We start from the raw sequence: 19,704 nt of genomic DNA, 5'->3' as shown, positions 1-19,704 counted from the left end.
ATTTCTCTCTCTCTCTCTTTTCCTTCTGGAATTCTCACATTGTATTTGTTGGTCTGCTTGATAGTGTCCTATAAGTACCTTAGGCTCTATTGACTTTTCTTCAATTTTTTTTCCTTCTGTTCTTCAGACTTCATAAGTTTCATTTTCTTTTCTCAGATTCACTAGTTCTTTCTTTTGTCTGCTCAAATCTGCTTTTGAATCCCTCCAGTGAATTTTTTGTTTCAATTATTGTTCTTCTTAACTCCAGAATTTCTTTTTCTCTCCTTAGGTTTTCTGTATCTTTATTTATATTTCCATTTTGTTCATGCATAGTTTTCTTTTTCTTTTTTTTTTTTGAGACAGAGTCTCGCTCTGTCGCCCAGGCTGGAGTGCAATGGCCGGATCTCAGCTCACTGCAAGCTCTGCCTCCCGGGTTTACGCCATTCTCCTGCCTCAGCCTCCCGAGTAGCTGGGACTACAGGCACCCGCCACCTCGCCTGGCTAGTTTTTTGTATTTTTTAGTAGAGACGGGGTTTCACTGTGTTAGCCAGGATGGTCTCGATCTCCTGACCTAGTGATCCACCCATCTTGGCCTCCCAAAGTGCTGGGATTACAGGCTTGAGCCACCGCGCCCGGCCTCATAATTTTCTTTTCTCCACATCTCCTTTTAGTTCTATGAGCATCTTTAAGCTAGTTTTAAGGTATTTGTCTACTGTATCTGCCGTGTGTTTTTTTTCAGGACAGGTGGTTTATTTTTATTCTTTAAATGGACCATACTTTCCTGTTCTTTGTATGCTTTCTGATTTTTTTTGAAAATTGGACATTTGAATCTAGTAACGTGGTAACTCTGGTAATTAGATTCCCCTCATTTCCCAGAATTTAATGTTTTTTTGTTATTGTTTTTGTTTATTATTATTTTTTATTGTTGTAGGCTATCTCTGTTCCAAGGATTAACCTGAAATATAAATTTAAGGTCTTCTCAGGTATTTTCTGAGCTTTTTCCTGGACATGCACAATCACTTTCTAATTTCTCCCATATATGCAGTTGTTTTTGAATATCTGGCTCCCAAAAGAGGAAAAAGAGAAAAATGAAGGGGAGAAAAAAGAGCACTGGCCCTTTAAGTCCCTTAGAAGTCACTTCAGCTAGTAGGGAGGGGCTTGCCACAGTGGGGCTAGGTACAACAACAATGGCTGCCCACCTCTTTGTCTGTACCTCTGTGAGCAGAAGCAGCAATCAATGATTGATCAGAGCACAGATCTCTACTATTTGGAAGACAGGGTCCTTTTTGCCAACCCTGGCTCTCACAAGCTATGTACAGGTTGTTCCAGAAACATATGCACATTTACCAGTTACAGGGCTGGGACTGGGAATGGGTAGATGGTACTGTGTTCAGAGTACTGAAATTAACTACAATTTATTTTTCAAGACTTCCCCTGGAAGTTGCAAGCCTTCAGTATATTCTAGTGTTCCAAAATTGTTACATCACACTGATTTGCCAGCTCAATTGTTATCTAAGTAGAGAGACAGATTCCTTGTGCTTCCCACTCTATCATCCTTCTGGAATCCTCTTTCCACAGTTGTTTCAATAGAGTGATGCTCATCCTTTTTCCTTACATTACAGTCCACAGGCAAGAAACTGAAATTCTGTGCCCAGATGCAAATCCTTAGCAGAATCAACCTGTGCCATCATTGTCCCCTTGATAGGTGGAGCCATCAAGCACATTGCCTGGCACTATCAGGAAACCTGCACAGTTCTGGATCAGTGATTGCAAATCACCTCTCTGTAGTCCGCACAAGCCATGAAGAGTAGAGCATGTAATAAAAGTACTTTCTTTCAAATATGGAACTTGGCATTTTGATGAATCAGAAAGCAGAGGAGCCTCTAGAAAATGCTGGCAAATTTATTTGGGAGTGATGCTAGTACTTTTCTGGGACATGTATGATAGTAATGAACATAGGGATTGGTATTCTATCATCATCCTTGCCAGCAGCATGGGAAGTGTTATCTCTGGGAAGCATAACTTTCAATTCTTGTGTCTTAGTCATCTGGGCTGCTATAAACTGGGTAGCTTGACAGAAATTTCTCTCTTATTTTTCTGGAGGTGGATCAAGTTATCTGTAGATTCAGTGTCTGGTGAAGGCCTATTTCCAGGGTTATGAATGGTGCCTTCTCACTGTGTTGTCCCATGGTGAAAAGGGCAAACAAGCTCCCTTTGGCTTGTTGATAAGCCATTTATAGGGCTAATCACTTCCCAAAAGGCCCCATCTCCCAATACCATCACCCTTGGTTAGGATTTCAACCTATGAATTTGGGGTGGGAAGACATAAACATCAAGGCCGTGTCATCTTGTCTCAATTTTCTGTCCTAATCCCTTCACTCATATGGGCAATTAAAGTCCCCGAAAACTGAGGGCCTCAGGAAATTTTGTTTCAGTGTCATTCCCATCTAGTAGTTCTCAGGTATTGAGTGAAACCTAGGGATGTGAATCTTTGGGTGTACACATATTCTAGGAACTATTGAAAATTGCATCCTGAATTGGCCAAGTTAAATAGACTTAAGTTGGGCTACAAAATCCAAATAGGCCTAGATGAGTGGAGATGATCAAGTTATGAAGGCAGACAGGGTAGAGGATGAAGAAAGCCAATGCATAGGAAGGGTAGAAGCAGGTGGAAAAAAGAAATCTCGAGGAAACTTTAGAGCCAGAATCCAAATGTTCATGGAAGCATTTTATTTGGTGCCCATGACCACTGATACAAAAAAGCCAAAGCAAAATGAATGTGCAACTCCAGTTTCAGTAATATCAGGTCTTTTCAATTCTACATCCTTATTATCTTGCAAATTTATCCCCCTCCCCCGACCTTATGCAGTTGGTTCCTAAGTCTGAGAGATTCTACCTCTTTAATACTTAATCTATTTCTCTGATGACCAGAGTAATCTAAAACAAAAATTTGAAAGTTACTTTTTTACTTAAGTGCTTCAATGCCTCCCATTTCCTGCAGGCTTAAATATTAATATCTAAGGTAGTATGTAAGACTACTTATGGATTTTGCCCCCTGCTTATTTTTTCTTAATCATGTAACACCATTTCCCTTCCCTCACTCATGTAACACCATTTCCCCTTCCTCTCTAGCCGCAGTCATGTACTGTTAGTTCCTAGAATATGCCATTCTTATACATTCCTTTGTGACTCAGTTCCTCTGGATGTTGTCTGGAATGTTCTATTCTTGTCTGTCTGCAAACTTCTCCTAGTCCTCTAAGACTTTCTATCTCTCTAAAGGCTTTACTGACCTACCAAGACAGAGTTGAACACCCCTTCCTCAAGACTTCTTTTATCTCTGGCACACAGCTCTATTTTAGCACTCACTGAATTATAATGATTTGAAAGTCTGAGTGTTTCTAGAGAGCACATACAATGTCTAATTTACTTCTATGCCTTGAGAACCTGGGACAGCTCTTGATACATAGTAGGGTCTCAGATAGGCTTTGAATAAACAAGATATTTTTGTTTAAAAGCAGAAGGAACTTGTCAACAAGTTCATGTTGTTGATAATCTCTTAGATTCAAGATTTGATGTCTGAAGTATATGATGTTAATTCCTTCCTTGATTTAACATGTGTTTATTGAAGATCTATCCTAAGCCAGAAATGGGAAAACAATGATCAACAAAAATAAATACGTACTTTACTACTTTTACAGAGTTGAGAATTTATTGGGGAAACTTACTACTGTTTTAGAAATTATTAAAGAAAATATAACATCTCTCAGGTTTGGCCCATGATAATAGTCTGAGATTGTCCCTAACACAAGCTTTCCTGAAATATGTCAAAACCTTTGCCTGTTGGACTACTTTCATTTCTTGTATGCTGCAGGCTCACCTCTTGTTCTTCAGCATACAAAGCCATTTTGGTTGGTAAACACAACAAATTAAAAATCAAACATGCAAAATAGTAAAACATCTTGTTTTAATCCAAGCAAAATTTTGTCTTCAGAAATCTGTAGAGGGTTGGGATACATGAGTAACTTTACAGTTTACCAAATGCTTTTGTATTTATAGTGGTATTTGGTTTTGCTTATAGGAAAACCAAAGGAATGTTGGGGGAGCATTCAAGAGTCAACAAAACAGAATCATCTTCTTAGGCTGGTGGGACTACCATTTTAGGCAGTGAGAGGTTACTGAAATGTACCCAAGCAAATAAGAGTCCTAGTCTCTGCCCACAGCCAATAAAACACAAACCTCTATCTCAGGCAGTGTGACTAGAGGAATGAAAAAGGCTCCCAGATCTTGGCATTTTGGAAATGGAAAAGGAAAACAAACAAAATGTATATTCCTGTGAAAATCAGATATCAGAAAATTGAAACAAGCACAGTCCAGGTTCCTACTGTCTTGAGCTCTACAGAGGGTTATATTCTGCTTCCTTCTCATTTAGGGTTACCTAAAAAGAAGGGCAGACTTGGAGTTAAGAGCAAAAATGTATAGTTAGGTCCATTCAAAGACATAACAGCCAGCATCACAGGGGACAGACATTCTTTTTAAAATGTTCCTTGAGACAGGGGTGTATCTTTCTTGAATTTGGCTATACCTGTTTTCCTCCAGCCCCTCAGCTGGAGGTGGTAAGTAACTAGGAATTGCTGCCAGAGAAACAATTTTTTCCTTTAAAGTGAAGTGCTGCTGTGGCAAAGACATGCTGCTTCAAGGGTTAAACTTTAAAACACTCATTTTGATATATAAAGAAATTATAAACAAAGCACAAGGCAAAGTTGCAATTTCAGTTTGTATGCAAAGTAGTAACAATTTCCTAAACTGATGCTGTTGTTTTGCTTAGTCCAGAGCTTTGAAAACAAACAAGTTTTACAAAACCTGTATTAATAATGTAACATTAAGTGCACTATTACTATTTTCCTCTCTTTTTCTGGGTCTCAGAGAAGATGAAGTTTTCTTGATCATCTTTTTAAAATAAAAGTTGTAGGCCAGGTAGAGCTTTCAAGGTGACTTTGTCTGAGACTGAGGGAAGGAAGGAAATGGGGAAGGGAAAAAACCAAAAAACTACAGATTACTTCATACCTCTTTCAAGCTTAAACAGAAATCTACTTTGGCTTTCTAATAGACTAGTTTTCCAAAAGAGAGTTTGGGCTTTGGCTAAGACCCCTCTGGAGTCACTGATTTGCCCATTAGATACAGTCTCAGGAAAGCTAATATAATGACACATTTCATCTATAAACTTAAGTGCAAAATAACCAGGTACAAAACTTTGGGTTCTCTATCTTAAGAGCAGCAAATATCTATGTTCTTTTCTCAAAACTGGATTCTGTCAATTTCTGGAATTAACCACTTTACCATTGTGGTTTGCTTGCTTGTTTTTGTTGGGCAGAGTTGCAAATGTAATGAGGGAAGGGGGTTCTTGCCCTGGTTTAGTACCAGGCAAGGTTACCAAGGGGGCTCATTCTGGTTCCAGAAAGCGGAGCTGGTCATCCTCATTCTCCAGAACTGGGAGTAGATCATTCCCACTCCCCGGAATCTGGAGTGGGTCTTCCCCACTCCCCAAAACTGAGAGCGGATCATCCCCACCCTCTGCAGAAGAAAGACAGTCAGGGCCAAGCTCTTTGCCCCCTGCCACTTTGGACTTGATTGTCCCCATCAGACCTTCAAAAGATCTGAATGTGGCCGACTTCTTTATGCCTCCAAGCTTCCTGCAGAGGGCAGTGCCCATGGTGGACAGAGCAGCTGATGTCTTCTGTTCCACATAGGTGTTGGAGACCTGAACATCAAGCCAGCTCTTGGATAGATTCTGTCTCAGCCCTACCAAGGCCGTGAAGCCTAACTTCCTCTTGAGCTCCCCACAGCGTCTGTCTTTGGCTGCTAGTACGTGGCGTAGGGTTACAATTTCAGCCTCCAATTTAGTGAGTTTGGCTTTGAGCTCTCTTTGCTCAGGCTCTGTCAGATCCTCCAGTTCAGAAGTCGAGTGGGATTCATATGTGCCCACAGAGGTCTCTGTCCTGGCATGTGGCATGGACTGGGAAAGAAGATCTTCATTAAGAGAGTCCAGGTTCAATTATTGGTAGAAAGAGTCAAATCCTTGGGCTGCAGAGAAATAATCTTGGCCAGCAGAGTCGAAATCTAAGCCTGCAGGCTCAGACTTTTGGTGGGTGGAGTCAGATTTCAGGCGGGAGAGATCCATGACCCAGCTGGTACAATGGACCCCTTGGCAGTTGAGTTGATGGCCTGGCCTGTGAAGTAGACGCACTAGCTCGTGGTGTTCACTTAGGGGTGGTGGGGGTGAGGAGCCGGTCGGGTCAGGGTTGCGGAGGTGGGACTTCCCGCCCAAAGCACGAGGCTGCAGAATCTGTGCTCAGCTGAGGCGCAACCCACACTGGCGGCATCTTGGCATCGCAAGGACCTCATGAGGTAGGCAGTGCAGAGATTATTGTCGAAAGGAGAGGGATTTCTCCTGACGCGGTAAGTGACAAGCCCTGGCCTTCAAGCCAAAGCGTCAGGCAACTCTCTTCCACACCAGCGATTTTCCAGCACTTGAAAATCATTTAAACATCATTGTGCTAGTATGAGTTTTCAATTTTGTAGTTGCATTTTCTTTATTCCCCCCTGCCTCCACTCACATTTCTGGAAGCATGTATGTCTGCCCATATTCAAGGTTACCAGTTGTGGGAGGTAGTCTGCACAGTAAAGTAAAACTAGTTAAATAGGATCTATCAGAGTGTGGATCCACTCTCCCCCTCCAACCTCCCACCCTAACCTCCCCCCAACCATAATTTTGCCCAGAGTAAACTTATGCAATGGAAAAATCAGGACGTTAATTCAATGAGGTCTTGTGGTCCGGCTTCACTTAACTCATTCTATGGCTGCTTATTCTCGGAGAAATATTCTTGAGCAAGTCTTAGATTCTAGTGATTTTGTTGGATATTCTGGTAGTTCTTGCGAGCATGATCTTGTGGAGCATAATTTGATCCTCAGCAAATTTCAGCAGTTTGTCCTTCTCATGCCTATGTGGCTACAATGAAGCATCCAGCTATGCATTCAAACCAACTTCAGCCCTCCTTTGAGTTTATGTTCTATAACCCTTTCACATAATTTAGTAGTGTTTATTATTGTCTTGTCCTGAATGATGTGTTTCCCTAAGTTAAAAAATGAGAATTGTTCTTGTTGTAAACGTGAAGGCTGATGGAGGATTTGGCTATGTGTTTAAAGGCATGAAAAGGGCAGCAAGGGCTCCCTAAAAACCAATTTGTTCTAAAGGCTAGACTTTTCCTCCATTGCCTGTAGAAACATTGGTGGTTTCAGGAACACTCCCAGACTCTGAATCAGAACTCCTCTTTCAAACCTGAGACTAAAGGGTAAAGAAATCCCTGAATTACGCTACATAATATGGAACATACATTGTCTATTCAAAGTTGAGACTCCAAGTCACCAAATCTGAACTTGCACTTGATTTTACTTCTCTGCGTTATTTCAGCCACCAACCTTGATGCCTATTTTCTTTATATGCTTCCTCATCCTTCAATGTAAAATATGAAATATTTTATTAAGCCTTGATTCCTTTTGATAGAGTAATGGTTTTTTTCTCATAGCAAAACTGAACTTTTCAGATGCTTGGTTTCCAGATCCCACATCAAGACATACCCTCTCATTCAAATAGGAAAAGAAAAAGTGGAATTATTTCTTTTTGCAGATGATATGATTCTGTATCTAGAAAACCCTAAAGGCTCCACCAAAAGGCTCCTGAAACTGATAAATGACTTCAGTAAAGTTTCAGGATATAAAATCAGTAGCATTTCTATATATCAATAATGTTCAAGCTGAGAACCAAATAAAGAATGCAATCTAATTTACAATAGCCACAAAAAAATTAAATACCTCAGACTACATCTAACCAATGAGATGAAAGATCTCTACAAGGAGACCTACACAACACTGCCAAAAGAAATCATAGATGATACAAACAAATGGAAAACATTACATGCTCATGGATTAGAAGAATCAAAATTGTTAAAATTGCCATACTGTGCAAAGCAATCTGTGGATTCAGTGCCATTCTTTTCAAATTATCAATGTTATTTTTCACGGAACTAGAAAAAAAACTATTCTAAAATTCATATGGAACCAAAAAAGAGCCTAAACAGCCAAAGCAACCCTAAGCAAAAAGAACAAAGCTGGAAGCATGCTGCAGTAATCAAAACAGCATGGTACTGGTACACATAGACCAATGGAACAGAGACTCAGAATAGCCACACACCTATAGCCACACACCTATAGCCATCTGATATTTGACAAAGTCAACAAAAATAAGCAGTGGGGAAAGGATTCCTGATTCAATAAATCATGCTGAGATTGGTGGCTAGCCATATAAAGAATAAAACTGGACTCTTATCTTTCACCATATACAAAAACTAACTCAAGATGGATTAAAGATTTAAATGTAAACCTCACACTATAAGAATCTTAGAAGAAAACCTGGGAAACACCATTCTGGACATCAGTCTTGGGAAATAATTTATGACTAAGTCCCCAAAAGCAAGCTCAACAAAAGCAAACATTGACAAGTGGGACCTAACTAAAGAGCTTCTGCACAGCAAAAGAAACTATTAATAAAGTAAACAGACAACCTACAGAGCGGGAGAAAATATTCAGAAACTATGCATCTGACAAAGGTCTAATATCCAGAATCAATATGGAACTTAAATAACTGAACAAGCAAAACCCAAATAACCCCATTTAAAAATGGACAAAAGACATGAACAGGCACTTTGCAGAAGAAGACATACAAGTGTCTTCAAGCCAACAAACATATGAAAAAACATGTGAAAAAATGTTTCACATCACTAATCATCAGAGAAATTCAAATCAAAACCATAATGAGATAACATCTCACACCTGTCAGAAGGGCTATTCTTAAAAAGTCAAAAAACAACAGATGTTAAGAAGGCTGTGGAGAAAAGGAAACACTTATACATTCATACACTGGTGGTGGGAAATGTAAATTCAGCTACTGTGGAAAACAGTTTATAGATTTCTCAAATAACTTAAAACAGAACTACCATTAATCCAGCAATCCCATTACTAGGTGTATATGCAAAAGAAAACAAATCATCTACTGAAAAGACACATGCACTCGTATGTTCATCACGGCACTGTTCACAATAGCAAAGACATGGAATCAACTTAAGTACCCATCAATAGTGGATTGGATAAAGGAAATGTGGTATATATACAGCATGGAATACTACACAGGAATAAAAAAGAATAAAATCATGTCATTTCCAGCAACATGGATGTAGTTGGAGGCCATTATCCTAATTGAATTAATACAGGAACAGAAAACCAAATGCCACATGTACTCACTTATAAGTCGGAGCTAAACATTGGATACTATGGTCATAAAGATGACAACAATAGACACTGGGGACTACTAGAAGGGGGAAGTGGGTGGGCAGGGAAAGGGTTGAAAAACTAACCGTTGGGTACTGTGTTCAGTACCTGGCTGATTAAATCATTCGTAACCCAAACCTTGGCATCACCCAATATACCCAAGTAACAAGCCTGCACATGTACCTCTGAATCTAAAATAAAAGTAGAAAAAAAAAAAAAGACAATAGCCTCTGGAAGGGATACTCCTTATTGGCAATGTTCTAATCTTCTGAGTAAATCTGGCTAAACAATCCATTTTATTAGGCGTATGCATAAGCACATACAAAACAACATATATATTTTGAGAATATAGATCTATCAAATGAAAGTTTATTTAATTTATAGTGATAGTAGCCAACTGTTTGTATAAGCTATCCTGTTAAGGTGTAAAATACCAAACACTCACCCCATGATTGTAAAATTTCACATCTCCAGATTAGACAATGGAATCCTCTATATTACACAGAAAGGCTCATAAAACTTTTCATATAAAACTGAAAGCTTTTTGATGCTATTTATTTAAGTACTAAAAATAGCCAAAGTATTTGATTCAGGAACTATAAAGAAAATGCTTGAGATTATTTGTAATCCTACAACGGTTTGATATCCTTTGTTTCCAAGGAGGACACCACTGACCCATTTTTGATAAAGAACTGAGTTATTTCTCTAGTAAGGGTGATGGATTATAATAATCTTTTGTAAAGTAAAGGTAAGTGGTATAATAAAATGATTTTTTTCTCTTTATGTGTAGAAGCCTGTATATGTTCTATAAATAATTTCCTAACGCTTGAATATGAAAACAAAGCCATATCCTCCACCAGGTCTGGGTTATTTGGGAATAGGAGAAGTTAGATCATAGCGAGTGATACTCAAGTTTGGAAATGATTAGAAACTTGTATCAGTGCCGGCAGTTTTAACCATTTGACTTCTTTTGTTATAAATGATCAATATAGAGCTTTCTGATTACATTGATGATTCAGATTGCTTCTAAAGAACTGACAACTCACCTTGCAGTCTGGTCATTTGCACTGCTAGATTTAAGTGAGTTCTCTAAGGCTTTATTTCTAATATTTAAACACTTTTTTCTGGTATTCAACTACCATAATTTTAACTGAATGCAAGGAAAAATATTTAAATATCGAATTGAACCTGAAAATAAGGCATATAACTGAAACCCTACTCCAGTCAGAATGTTTTAAGAGTAAGAGAAAATTGGTAGTTGGGCTTTTCTTATGGAAAGCCAGAATATTTTATTTTATTTCAGTTTGCAAGTTATTTTCACTATTGTCTCACATCATAGCCCAGCTCCATCAATAATATATGTAGTTAGTCACCTTTCCATAGATATTCTCCAGCATGAACAGGAATACTGACTGCACTTTACAGCAGCAAGCATTACTGCTATCAGTTTTCATATTTCAGTGGTTAAGTTGATCATCATTTAGGATAAGGATGATATTTTCTTTCAGCAGCTCTCCTATTTGAACTAATTAGCTTAAAAGATAAATAGGATAGGATTTTCCTCTCTGATGCCAAAATACACTATCAGTGTATTAAATCAACATTAGAACTTATTGCTGTTATTCATCCTCTTTGGTGGTATATAAAGGTGGTAGGGATACTGGGGGAATCAAATTAAGATTCAGAGTCTGGTTGTGCCTGAAGAACTGTATTCCCCTCCTCTGTCATGCCCACTTACATGGGTTAATATGTAAGGGAGGAAGGGACTTTCAAGGAGGAAGTTTGTTTGTTTGCTTGTTTGTTTGTTTCAGGTCTTAGAGGTAGAAGAGGAATCATAAGGAGAATGAGGGATGGAAAGAAGGGTAGAAAAATGATCAAACTTCCCTAGATTAAAAAGTGAGGATTCTTCTTGTTGAAACATAAAAGCTTTGTATATAAAGGCCTATGTAGACTAGTAAGGACTCTGTAAACACTGTATTTTGTTCCAGAGACTGGAGTTTTCCTCCAATGCTTACAGAAACACTGGTGGATCTAGGTATGTTTCTCTAGTGATGATCTAGAAATTTGGAGGATGCCTTAAAATGGAGCAGGGGATTGAAAAAGGATATGACTGTCACTTGCTTCTCATTCTCCTTCACCCCCTTCAGCCCAACCAACACTCTCCTTGAATTACAGGGAGTTACAGCAAAGGCATAAATTGTTGCTGTGGTTTGAATGTGTCCCCCAAAACCTATGTGTTGGAAAGTTAATCCTCAATGCAACAGTGTTGAGAGGTGGGATCTTTAAGAGATGGTTAGGTCATGAGAGCTCTGCCCTCATAAATGAATTAATGCAATTATCACTGGAATAGGTTAATTATTCTGGGAGTGGGTTGCTAATAAATGGAGAGTTTGACTCTCTCTCTCCTCTCATGTTCTTTTGCTCTTTTACCTTCTTCCATGGGATGATGCAGCAAGAAGGCCCTCACCAGATGCTGGTGTCTTGATATTGGACTTTCCAGCCTCCAGAATCATGAGAAATAAATTTGTATTGTTTATAAATTATTCAGTCTGTGACGTTCTGTTATAGTAGCATAAAACTGATTAAGATAACTATGTTGCTAAAAAGTCTGTAGGGGATCCAGATTACTTGAAGGAGCTAGTGGTAGCTTTCTGTATGTATGACCCTTAACTAAGCAGGAAAATTTAGCAAGACATTTATTTGAAAGATGTACAAATTTTGAGTACCAGGAGATACATCTCCTAGATCAGGCATATATATATTTTCTCTCCTGGGAAGGTAGGATTCTCAGAGTGCAGGGTTAAGAGTGACAGCAGGAGATACTTCTATCAAGTGGCTGGACACAGAATGGACATCTACAGAGAGGACAGAACAGAAGCACATGGAAGAGTTAGTCCTGAGCATAGAGGACTCCCAGAAGTAACTGGGGATATTCAGGGAAGGGAGTCTTGAAGTCCTGAAGCTTGGCGCTGAGGGGTTGGAACTAACAAAATGTGGTGGCCAGAGTAATTAGATTCATTTGTATCTACAGGCTGTAGAAGCCTGAGGACAATCAGGTTATTTTACATTTTTATTTTGTTTTATGTTTTTGAGACAGGGTCTTGCTCCGTCACCCAGGCTGGAGTGCTGTGTTGCAGGTTCCTAAGCTCAAGTGATCCTCCCACCTCAGCCCTCAGACTCCCAAGTACCCAGGACTATAGGCGTGTGCCACCACATCTGGCTAATTAAAATTTTTTCTTTAGTAGAGACGGAGTTTCACCATGTTGCCCAGGCTGGTTTTAAATTCCTGGGCTCAAGTGATCCTCCTGCCTTGGCCTCCAAAGTGCTGTGATTGTACATACACAACCCTGGCGGCAATCAGGCTATTAATGGAAAAGTTACAATCTTTTTAAAGGTTATGACCATTGTGGTGAATTTGCTGCAATGTAATAAACCTACAGCCTGTACACTACTCCCTAGGAGCTTAGCTATTTTTGTCTTAAAACTGTCATGCCTTCTATAGCATAATAACTATTTTATTTTCTTGATTCTGAGGCACAATCAGTTGTAAGACATATCTTTGTTTTAATAGGAGGTTTCTAGGAGGAAAAATCTATATTGTACATTTATTTTAAGATACAATCCTGCCTTAGTCTGTTTGTGTTGTTATACAGGAATACGTGAGGCTGGGCAGTTTTTAAAGAAAAGGGATTTATTTGGCTCATGGTTCTGCAGGCTGTACAAGAAGCATGGTGTCAGCATCCATCTGCTTGGCTTCTTCAGGGCCTCATGTTTCCTCCATTCCTGATGGAAGGTGAGGGGGAAGCTAGCCTCACATGGCAAAAGAAGTGCCACACTCTTTTCAACAACCAGTTTTCTAGGGAATTAAGGGTGAGAACTCACTCCCTCCTTTGAGAATGGCACCAAACCATTCATGAAGGATCCATCCCCATGATCCGGACACCTCTCACCAGGCCCCATCTCCAACACTGGAGGTCAGATTTCAACCTGAGACTTGACAGGGCCAAACAAACTGTATCCAGGGCTGAGTGTGGTGGCTCACACCTGTAATCCCAGCCATTTGGGAAGGGTGAGAAGATTGCTTGAAGTCAGGAGTTCAAGCAATGACCAGTCTGAGCGAAACAGCAAGACCCCTCTCTACACAAAATTTTATTATTATTACTATTATTTTTATTTTGCCATAAGTTATTGGGGTACAGGTGTTACTTGGTTTCATGAGTAAGTTCTTTAGTGGTGATTTGTGAGATTTTGGTGCACATATCAACTGAGCAGTATACACTGCATCATATTTGTAGTCCTTTAATCCCTCACCTTCCTCACACTCTTCCCCCCGAGTCCCCAAAGTCCATTGTGTCATTCTCATGCCTTTGCATCCTCACAGCTTAGCTCCTACATATCAGTGAGAACATATGATGTTTGGCTTTTCATTCCTGAGTTACTTCACTTAGAGTAATGGTCTCCAGTCTCAGCCAGGTCACTACAAATGCTGTGAATTCACTCCTTTTTATGGCTGTGTAGTATTCCATCATATATATATATATATATACACACACACCACAGTTTCTTGATCCACTTGTTGGCATTTGGGTTGGTTTCACAATTTTGCAATTGTTAATTGTGCTGTAATAAACATGGGTGTGCAAATATCTTTTTCAAATAATGACTTCTTTTCCTCTGGGTAGATACCCAGTAGTGGGATTTCTGGATCAAATAGTAGTTTGACTTTTAGTTCTTTAAGGAATCTCTACACTGTTTTTCATAGTGGCTGTACTAGTTTACATTCCCACCAGCAGTGTAGAAGTGTTTCCTTTTCACTGCATCCATGCCAACATCTACTGTTTTTTGGGTTTTTGATTATGACCATTCTTGCAGGAGTAAGGTATCGTATGGTGGTTTTGATTTGCATTTCCCTGATCATTAGTGTGTGATGTTGAGCATTTTTTCATATGTTTGTTGGCCATTTGTCTGTCTTCTTTTGAAAATTGTCTATTTATGTCCTTAGCCCACTTTTTGATGTGATTGTTCGTTTTTTTCTTACTGATTTGTTAGAGTTCATTGTAGATTCTGGATATTAGTCCTTTGTCAGATGTATACATTGTGAAGATTTTCTCCTACTCTGTGGGTTGTCTTTTTACTCTACTGACTATTCCTTTTGCCATGCAAAAGCTCTTTAGTTTAATTAGGTCCCAGCTGTTTATCTTTGCTTTATTACATTTACTTTTGGGTTCTTGGTCATGAAATCCTTGCCTAAGCCAATGTCTAGAAGGGGTTTTCCAATGTTATCTTTTAGAATTTTTATAGTTTCACATCTTAGGTTTAAGTCATTAATCCATCTTTAGTTGATTTTTGTATAAGGTGAGAGATGAGGATCCAGTTTCATTCTCCTACAGGTGGCTAGCCAATTATCCCAGCACCATTTGTTGAAAAGGTTGTCCTTTCCCCACTTTATGTTTTTTGTTTGCTTTGTTGAAGATCAATTGGCTGTAAGCATTTGGGTTTATTTTTGGGTTCTATATTCTGTTCCATTGATCTATGTGCCTATTTTTATACCAGTACCATGCTGTTTTGGTAACTATGGCCTTACAGTATAGTTTGAAATAAAGTAGTGTGCTACCTCCAGATTTGTTCTTTTTACTTTGTCTTGCTTTGGCTATGTGGGTTGTGGGCTCATTTTTGGTTCCATATGAATTTTAGAATTGTTTTTTCTGGCCGGGCGCGGTGGCTCAAGCCTGTAATCCCAGCACTTTGGGAGGCCGAGACGGGCGGATCACGAGGTCAGGAGATCGAGACCATCCTGGCTAATACGGTGAAACCCTGTCTCTACTTAAAAATACAAAAAACTAGCCGGCGACGAGGCGGGCGCCTGTAGTCCCAGCTACTCGGGAGGCTGAGGCAGGAGAATGGCGTAAACCCAGGAGGCGGAGCTTGCAGTGAGCTGAGATCCGGCCACTGCACTCCAGCCTGGGTGGCAGAGCAAGACTCCGTCTCAAAAAAAAAAAAAAAAAAAAAAAAAAAAAAAAAAGAATTGTTTTTTCTAATTCTCTGAAGAATGATGGTGGTATTTTGATGGGGATTGCATTGCATTTGTAGATTGCTTTTGGCAGTATGGTCATTTTCTTTTTTTTTTTTTTTTTTTTTGAGACGGAGTCTCGCTCTGTCGCCCAGGCTGGAGTGCAGTGGCCAGATCTCAGCTCACTGCAAGCTCCGCCTCCCGGTTTACGCCATTCTCTCGCCTCAGCCTCCCGAGTAGCTGGGACTACAGGCGCCCGCCATCTCGCCCGGCTAGTTTTTTGTATATTTTAGTAGAGACGGGGTTTCACCGTGTTAGCCAGGATGGTCTCGATCTCCTGACCTCGTGATCCGCCCGTCTCGGCCTCCCAAAGTGCTGGGATTACAGGCTTGAGCCACCGCGCCCGGCCGGCAGTATAGTCATTTTCACAATACTGATTCTATCCATCCATGAGCATGGGTTGTGTTAACATTTGTTTGTGTTGTCTATGATTTATTGCAGCAGTGTTTTATAGTTTTCCTTGTAGAGGTCTTTTGACTCCTTTGTTAGGTATATTCTTAAGTATTTTTTTTTTTGCAGCTATTGTGAAAAGAGTTGAGTTCTTGATTTGATTCTCCACTTGGTTGCTGTTGGTGTGTAGAAGAGCTACTGATTTTTGTACATTAATCTTGTATCTGCAAACTTTGCTGAATTCTTTTATCAGTTCTAGGAGCTTTCTGGAGGAGTCCTGAGGGTTTTTAAGGTAAATGATCTTATCGTCAGCAAACAGTGACAGTTTGACTTCCCCTTTACTGATTTGGATTCCCTTTATTTCTTTCTCTTGTCTGATTGCTCTGGCTAGGACTTCCAATACTATGTTGAAGAGGAGTGCTGAGAGTGGGCATCCTTGTCTTGTTCTAGTTCTCAGAGGGAATGCTTTCAACATTTCCCCATTCAGTATTATGTTGGCTGTGGGTTTGTCATAGATAGCTTTTATTACATTAAGGTATGTCCCTTGTATGCTGATTTTGCTGAGAGTTTTAATCATAAAGCAATGCTGGATTTTGTCAAAGTCATTTTCTGCATCTATTGAGATGATTATGTGATTTTTGTTTTAAATTCTGCTTGTGTGGTGTATCACATTTATTGACTTGCGTATGTTAAACCATCCATTCATCCCTGGTATGGAACCCACTTGATCATAGTGGATTATCTTTGTGATATGTTGTTGGATTTGGTTAGCTAGTATTTTGTTAAGGATTTTAGCATCTATGTTCATCAAGGATATCAGTCTGTAGTTTTCTTTTTTGGCTATGTCCTTTCCTGGTTTTGGTATTAGGGTCATGCTGGCTTCATAGAATGAATTAAGGAAGGTTCCTTCCTCGTTTCTCTATCTTGTGGAATAGTGTCAAAAGGATCGGCACCAATTCTTCTTTGAATGTCTGGTAGAATTTGTCTGTGCATCCGTCTGGTCCTGGACTTTCTTTTGTTGGTAATTTTTTAATTACCATTTCAATCTTGCTGCTTGTTATTGGTCTCTGTTCAGGGTATCTAATTCTTCTGGATTTAAGCTAGGAGGGTTGTATTTTTCCAGAAATTTATCCATCTCTTCTTATTTGTTTTTTGAGATGGAGTCTCACTTTATTGCCCAGGCTGGAGGGCGATCTTGACTCACTGCAACCTCTACCTCCCAGGTTCAAGTGATTCTCTTGCCCCAGCTTCCCGAGTAGCTGGGATTACAGGTGCCCGCCACCATGCCTGGCTAATTTTTGTATTTTTAGTAGAGTTGGGGTTTCCCCATGTTAGCCAGGCTGGTCTGGAACTCCTGACCTCAGGTGATCCACCTGCCTTGGCTTCCCAAAGTGTTGGGATTACAGACGTGAGCAACTGCACCCAGCCTGTATTTTTGTTGTTGTTGTTGTTGTTGTGTTTCAATTTCATTTAGCTCTGGTCTGATCTTGGTTATTTCCTTTATTCTGCTGGGTTAGGGTTTGGTTTGTTCTAGTTTCTAGTTCCTTGAGGTGTGATCTTAGAACGTCTGTTTGTGCTCTTTCAGACTTTTTGATGTAAGTGTTTAGGGCTATGAACTTTCCTCTTAGCACCATCTTTGCTGTATCCCAGAAGTTTCCTTTTTTTTTTTTTTTTTTTTTGAGACGGAATCTCACTCTGTCACCAGGCTGGAGGGCAATGGTACGATCTCGGCTCACTGCAACCTCCACCTCCCGGGTTCAAGTGATTCTCCTGCCTCAGCCTCCCAAGTAGCTGGGACTACAGGTGCATACCACCACACTCACCTAATTTTTGTATTTTTAGCAGAGACAGGGTTTCGCCATGTTGGCCGGGATGGTCTCGATCTCTTGTCCTCATGATCTACCTGAATCGGCATCCCAAAGTGCTGGGATTTCAGGTGTGAGCCACTGCGTCCAGTCCCAGAGGTTTTGATAGGTTGTGTTATTATTGTCATTCAGTTTGAAGAATTTTTAAATTTCCATCTTGATTTCGTTTTTGACCCAGTGCTCATTCAGGAGCAGGTTATCTAATTTCCATGTATTTGCATGGTTTTGAGGGTTCCTTTTGGAGCTGATTTCCAGTTTTATTCCACTGTGGTTTGAGAGAGTGCTTGATACAATTTCAATTTTCTTAAATTTATTGAGGCTTATTTTATGGCCTATCGTATTATGGTCTATCTTGGAGAAAGTTACGTGCACTGTTGAATAGAATGTATATTCTGTGGTTGTTGGATGAAATATTCTATATATATCTGCTAAGTCCGTTTGTTCCAAGGTATTGTTTAAATCCGTTGTTTCCTTGTTGACTTTCTGTCTTGATGACCTGTCTAGTGTCAGTGGAGTATTGAAGTCCCCCACTATTATTGTGTTGCTGTCTATTTCATTTCTTAGGTCTATTAGTAATTTTTTTTTTTTTTTTTAAACGGGGTTTCACCATGTTGGCCAGTCTGGTCTCAAACTCCTGACCTCAGGTGATCCGTTTGGGGCCAAAATTTTTTAACTTTTTATTATAGAGCATTCACATATATACCGTCAGAGTGAACAGACAACCTACAGAATGGGAGAAAATTTTTGCAATCTACTCATCTGACAAAGGCCTAATATCCAGAACTTACAAAGAACTCAAACAAATTTACAAGAAAAAAACAAACAACCCCATCAAAAAGTGGGCAAAGGATATGAACAGACATTTCTCAAAAGGAGACATGCATACAGCCAACAGACACATGAAAAAATGCTCGTCATCACTGGCCATCAGAGAAATGCAAATCAAAACCACAATGAGATACAGTCTCACACCAGTTAGAATGGCAATCATTCAAAAGTCAGGAAACAACAGGTGCTGGAGAGGATGTGGAGAAATAGGAACACTTTTACACTGTTGGTGGGATTGTAAACTAGTTTAACCATTGTGGAAAACAGTATGGCGATTCCTCAAGGATCTAGAACTAGAAATACCATTTGACCCAGCTGTCCCATTACTGGGTATATACCCAAAGGATTATAAATCATGCTGCTATAAAGACACATGCACACGTATGTTTATTGCGGCACTATTCGTAATGGCAAAGACTTGGAATCAACCCAAATGTCCATCAGTGACAGACTGAATTAAGAAAATGTGGCACATATACACCATGGAATACTGTGCAGCCATAAAAAAGGATGAGTTTGTATCCTTTGTAGGGACATGGATGCAGCTGGAAACCATCATTCTCAGCAAACTATCGCAAGAATAGAAAACCAAACACCGCATGTTCTCACTCATAGGTGGGAATTGAACAATGAGATCACTTGGACTCGGGAAGGGGAACATCACATACTGGGGCCTGTTATGGGGACGGGGGAGGGAGGAGGGATGGCATTGGGAGTTATACCTGATGTAAGTGACGAGTTGATGGGTGCTGACGAGTTGATGGGTGTAGCACACCAACATGGCACAAGTATACATATGTAACAAACCTGCACGTTGTGCACATGTACCCTAGAACTTAAGGTATAATGAAAAAAAAAAGTAATTGTTTTATAAATTTGGGAGCTCCAGTGTTAGGTGCATATATGTTTAGGATGGTGATATTTTCCTGTTGGACAACGCCTTTTACCATTATATAATGTACCTCTTTGTCTCTTTTAACCACTGTTGCCTTAAAGTTTATTTTGTCTGATACAAGAATAGCTACCCCTGCTGGCTTTTGGCGTCCATTTGCATGAAATGCCTTTTTTTTTTCCCCACTCCTTTACTTTAATTTTATGTGAGTCCTCTTGTGTTAGTTGAGTCTCCTGAAGGCAGCAGATACTTGGTTGTGAGTTCTTATCGATTCTTTGGTTCTGTATCTTCTTAGTGGA

At 39.7% G+C, this 19,704-nt stretch overlaps 1 protein-coding gene across 2 annotated transcripts; it reads right to left on the bottom strand.

Moving 5' to 3' along the window:
- Positions 1-3,609: 3,609 nt before the first annotated feature.
- Positions 3,610-5,989, bottom strand: TPD52L3 (TPD52 like 3). 2 transcript variants are annotated; one of them, XM_033238743.1, is made up of 2 exons: positions 5,623-5,989; positions 3,610-3,614 (listed from the first exon to the last, which is right to left on the bottom strand). In XM_033238743.1, exons 1-2 carry the CDS (start codon positions 5,987-5,989, stop codon positions 3,610-3,612), a joined length of 372 nt encoding a protein of 123 aa, XP_033094634.1. The 2 variants fall into 2 exon arrangements, with proteins under 2 accessions (XP_033094634.1, XP_033094633.1); XM_033238742.1 differs by lacking the exon at positions 3,610-3,614 and adding an exon at positions 4,401-4,414.
- Positions 5,990-19,704: the final 13,715 nt, after the last annotated feature.

The sequence above is a fragment of the Trachypithecus francoisi genome, unplaced genomic scaffold, assembly GCF_009764315.1.
Source record: "Trachypithecus francoisi isolate TF-2019V2 unplaced genomic scaffold, Tfra_2.0 Lachesis_group16, whole genome shotgun sequence".
NCBI lineage: Eukaryota > Metazoa > Chordata > Mammalia > Primates > Cercopithecidae > Trachypithecus > Trachypithecus francoisi.
Note: the sequence above shows the minus strand (reverse complement) of the source record. Positions and strands in the feature narration are given on the sequence as shown.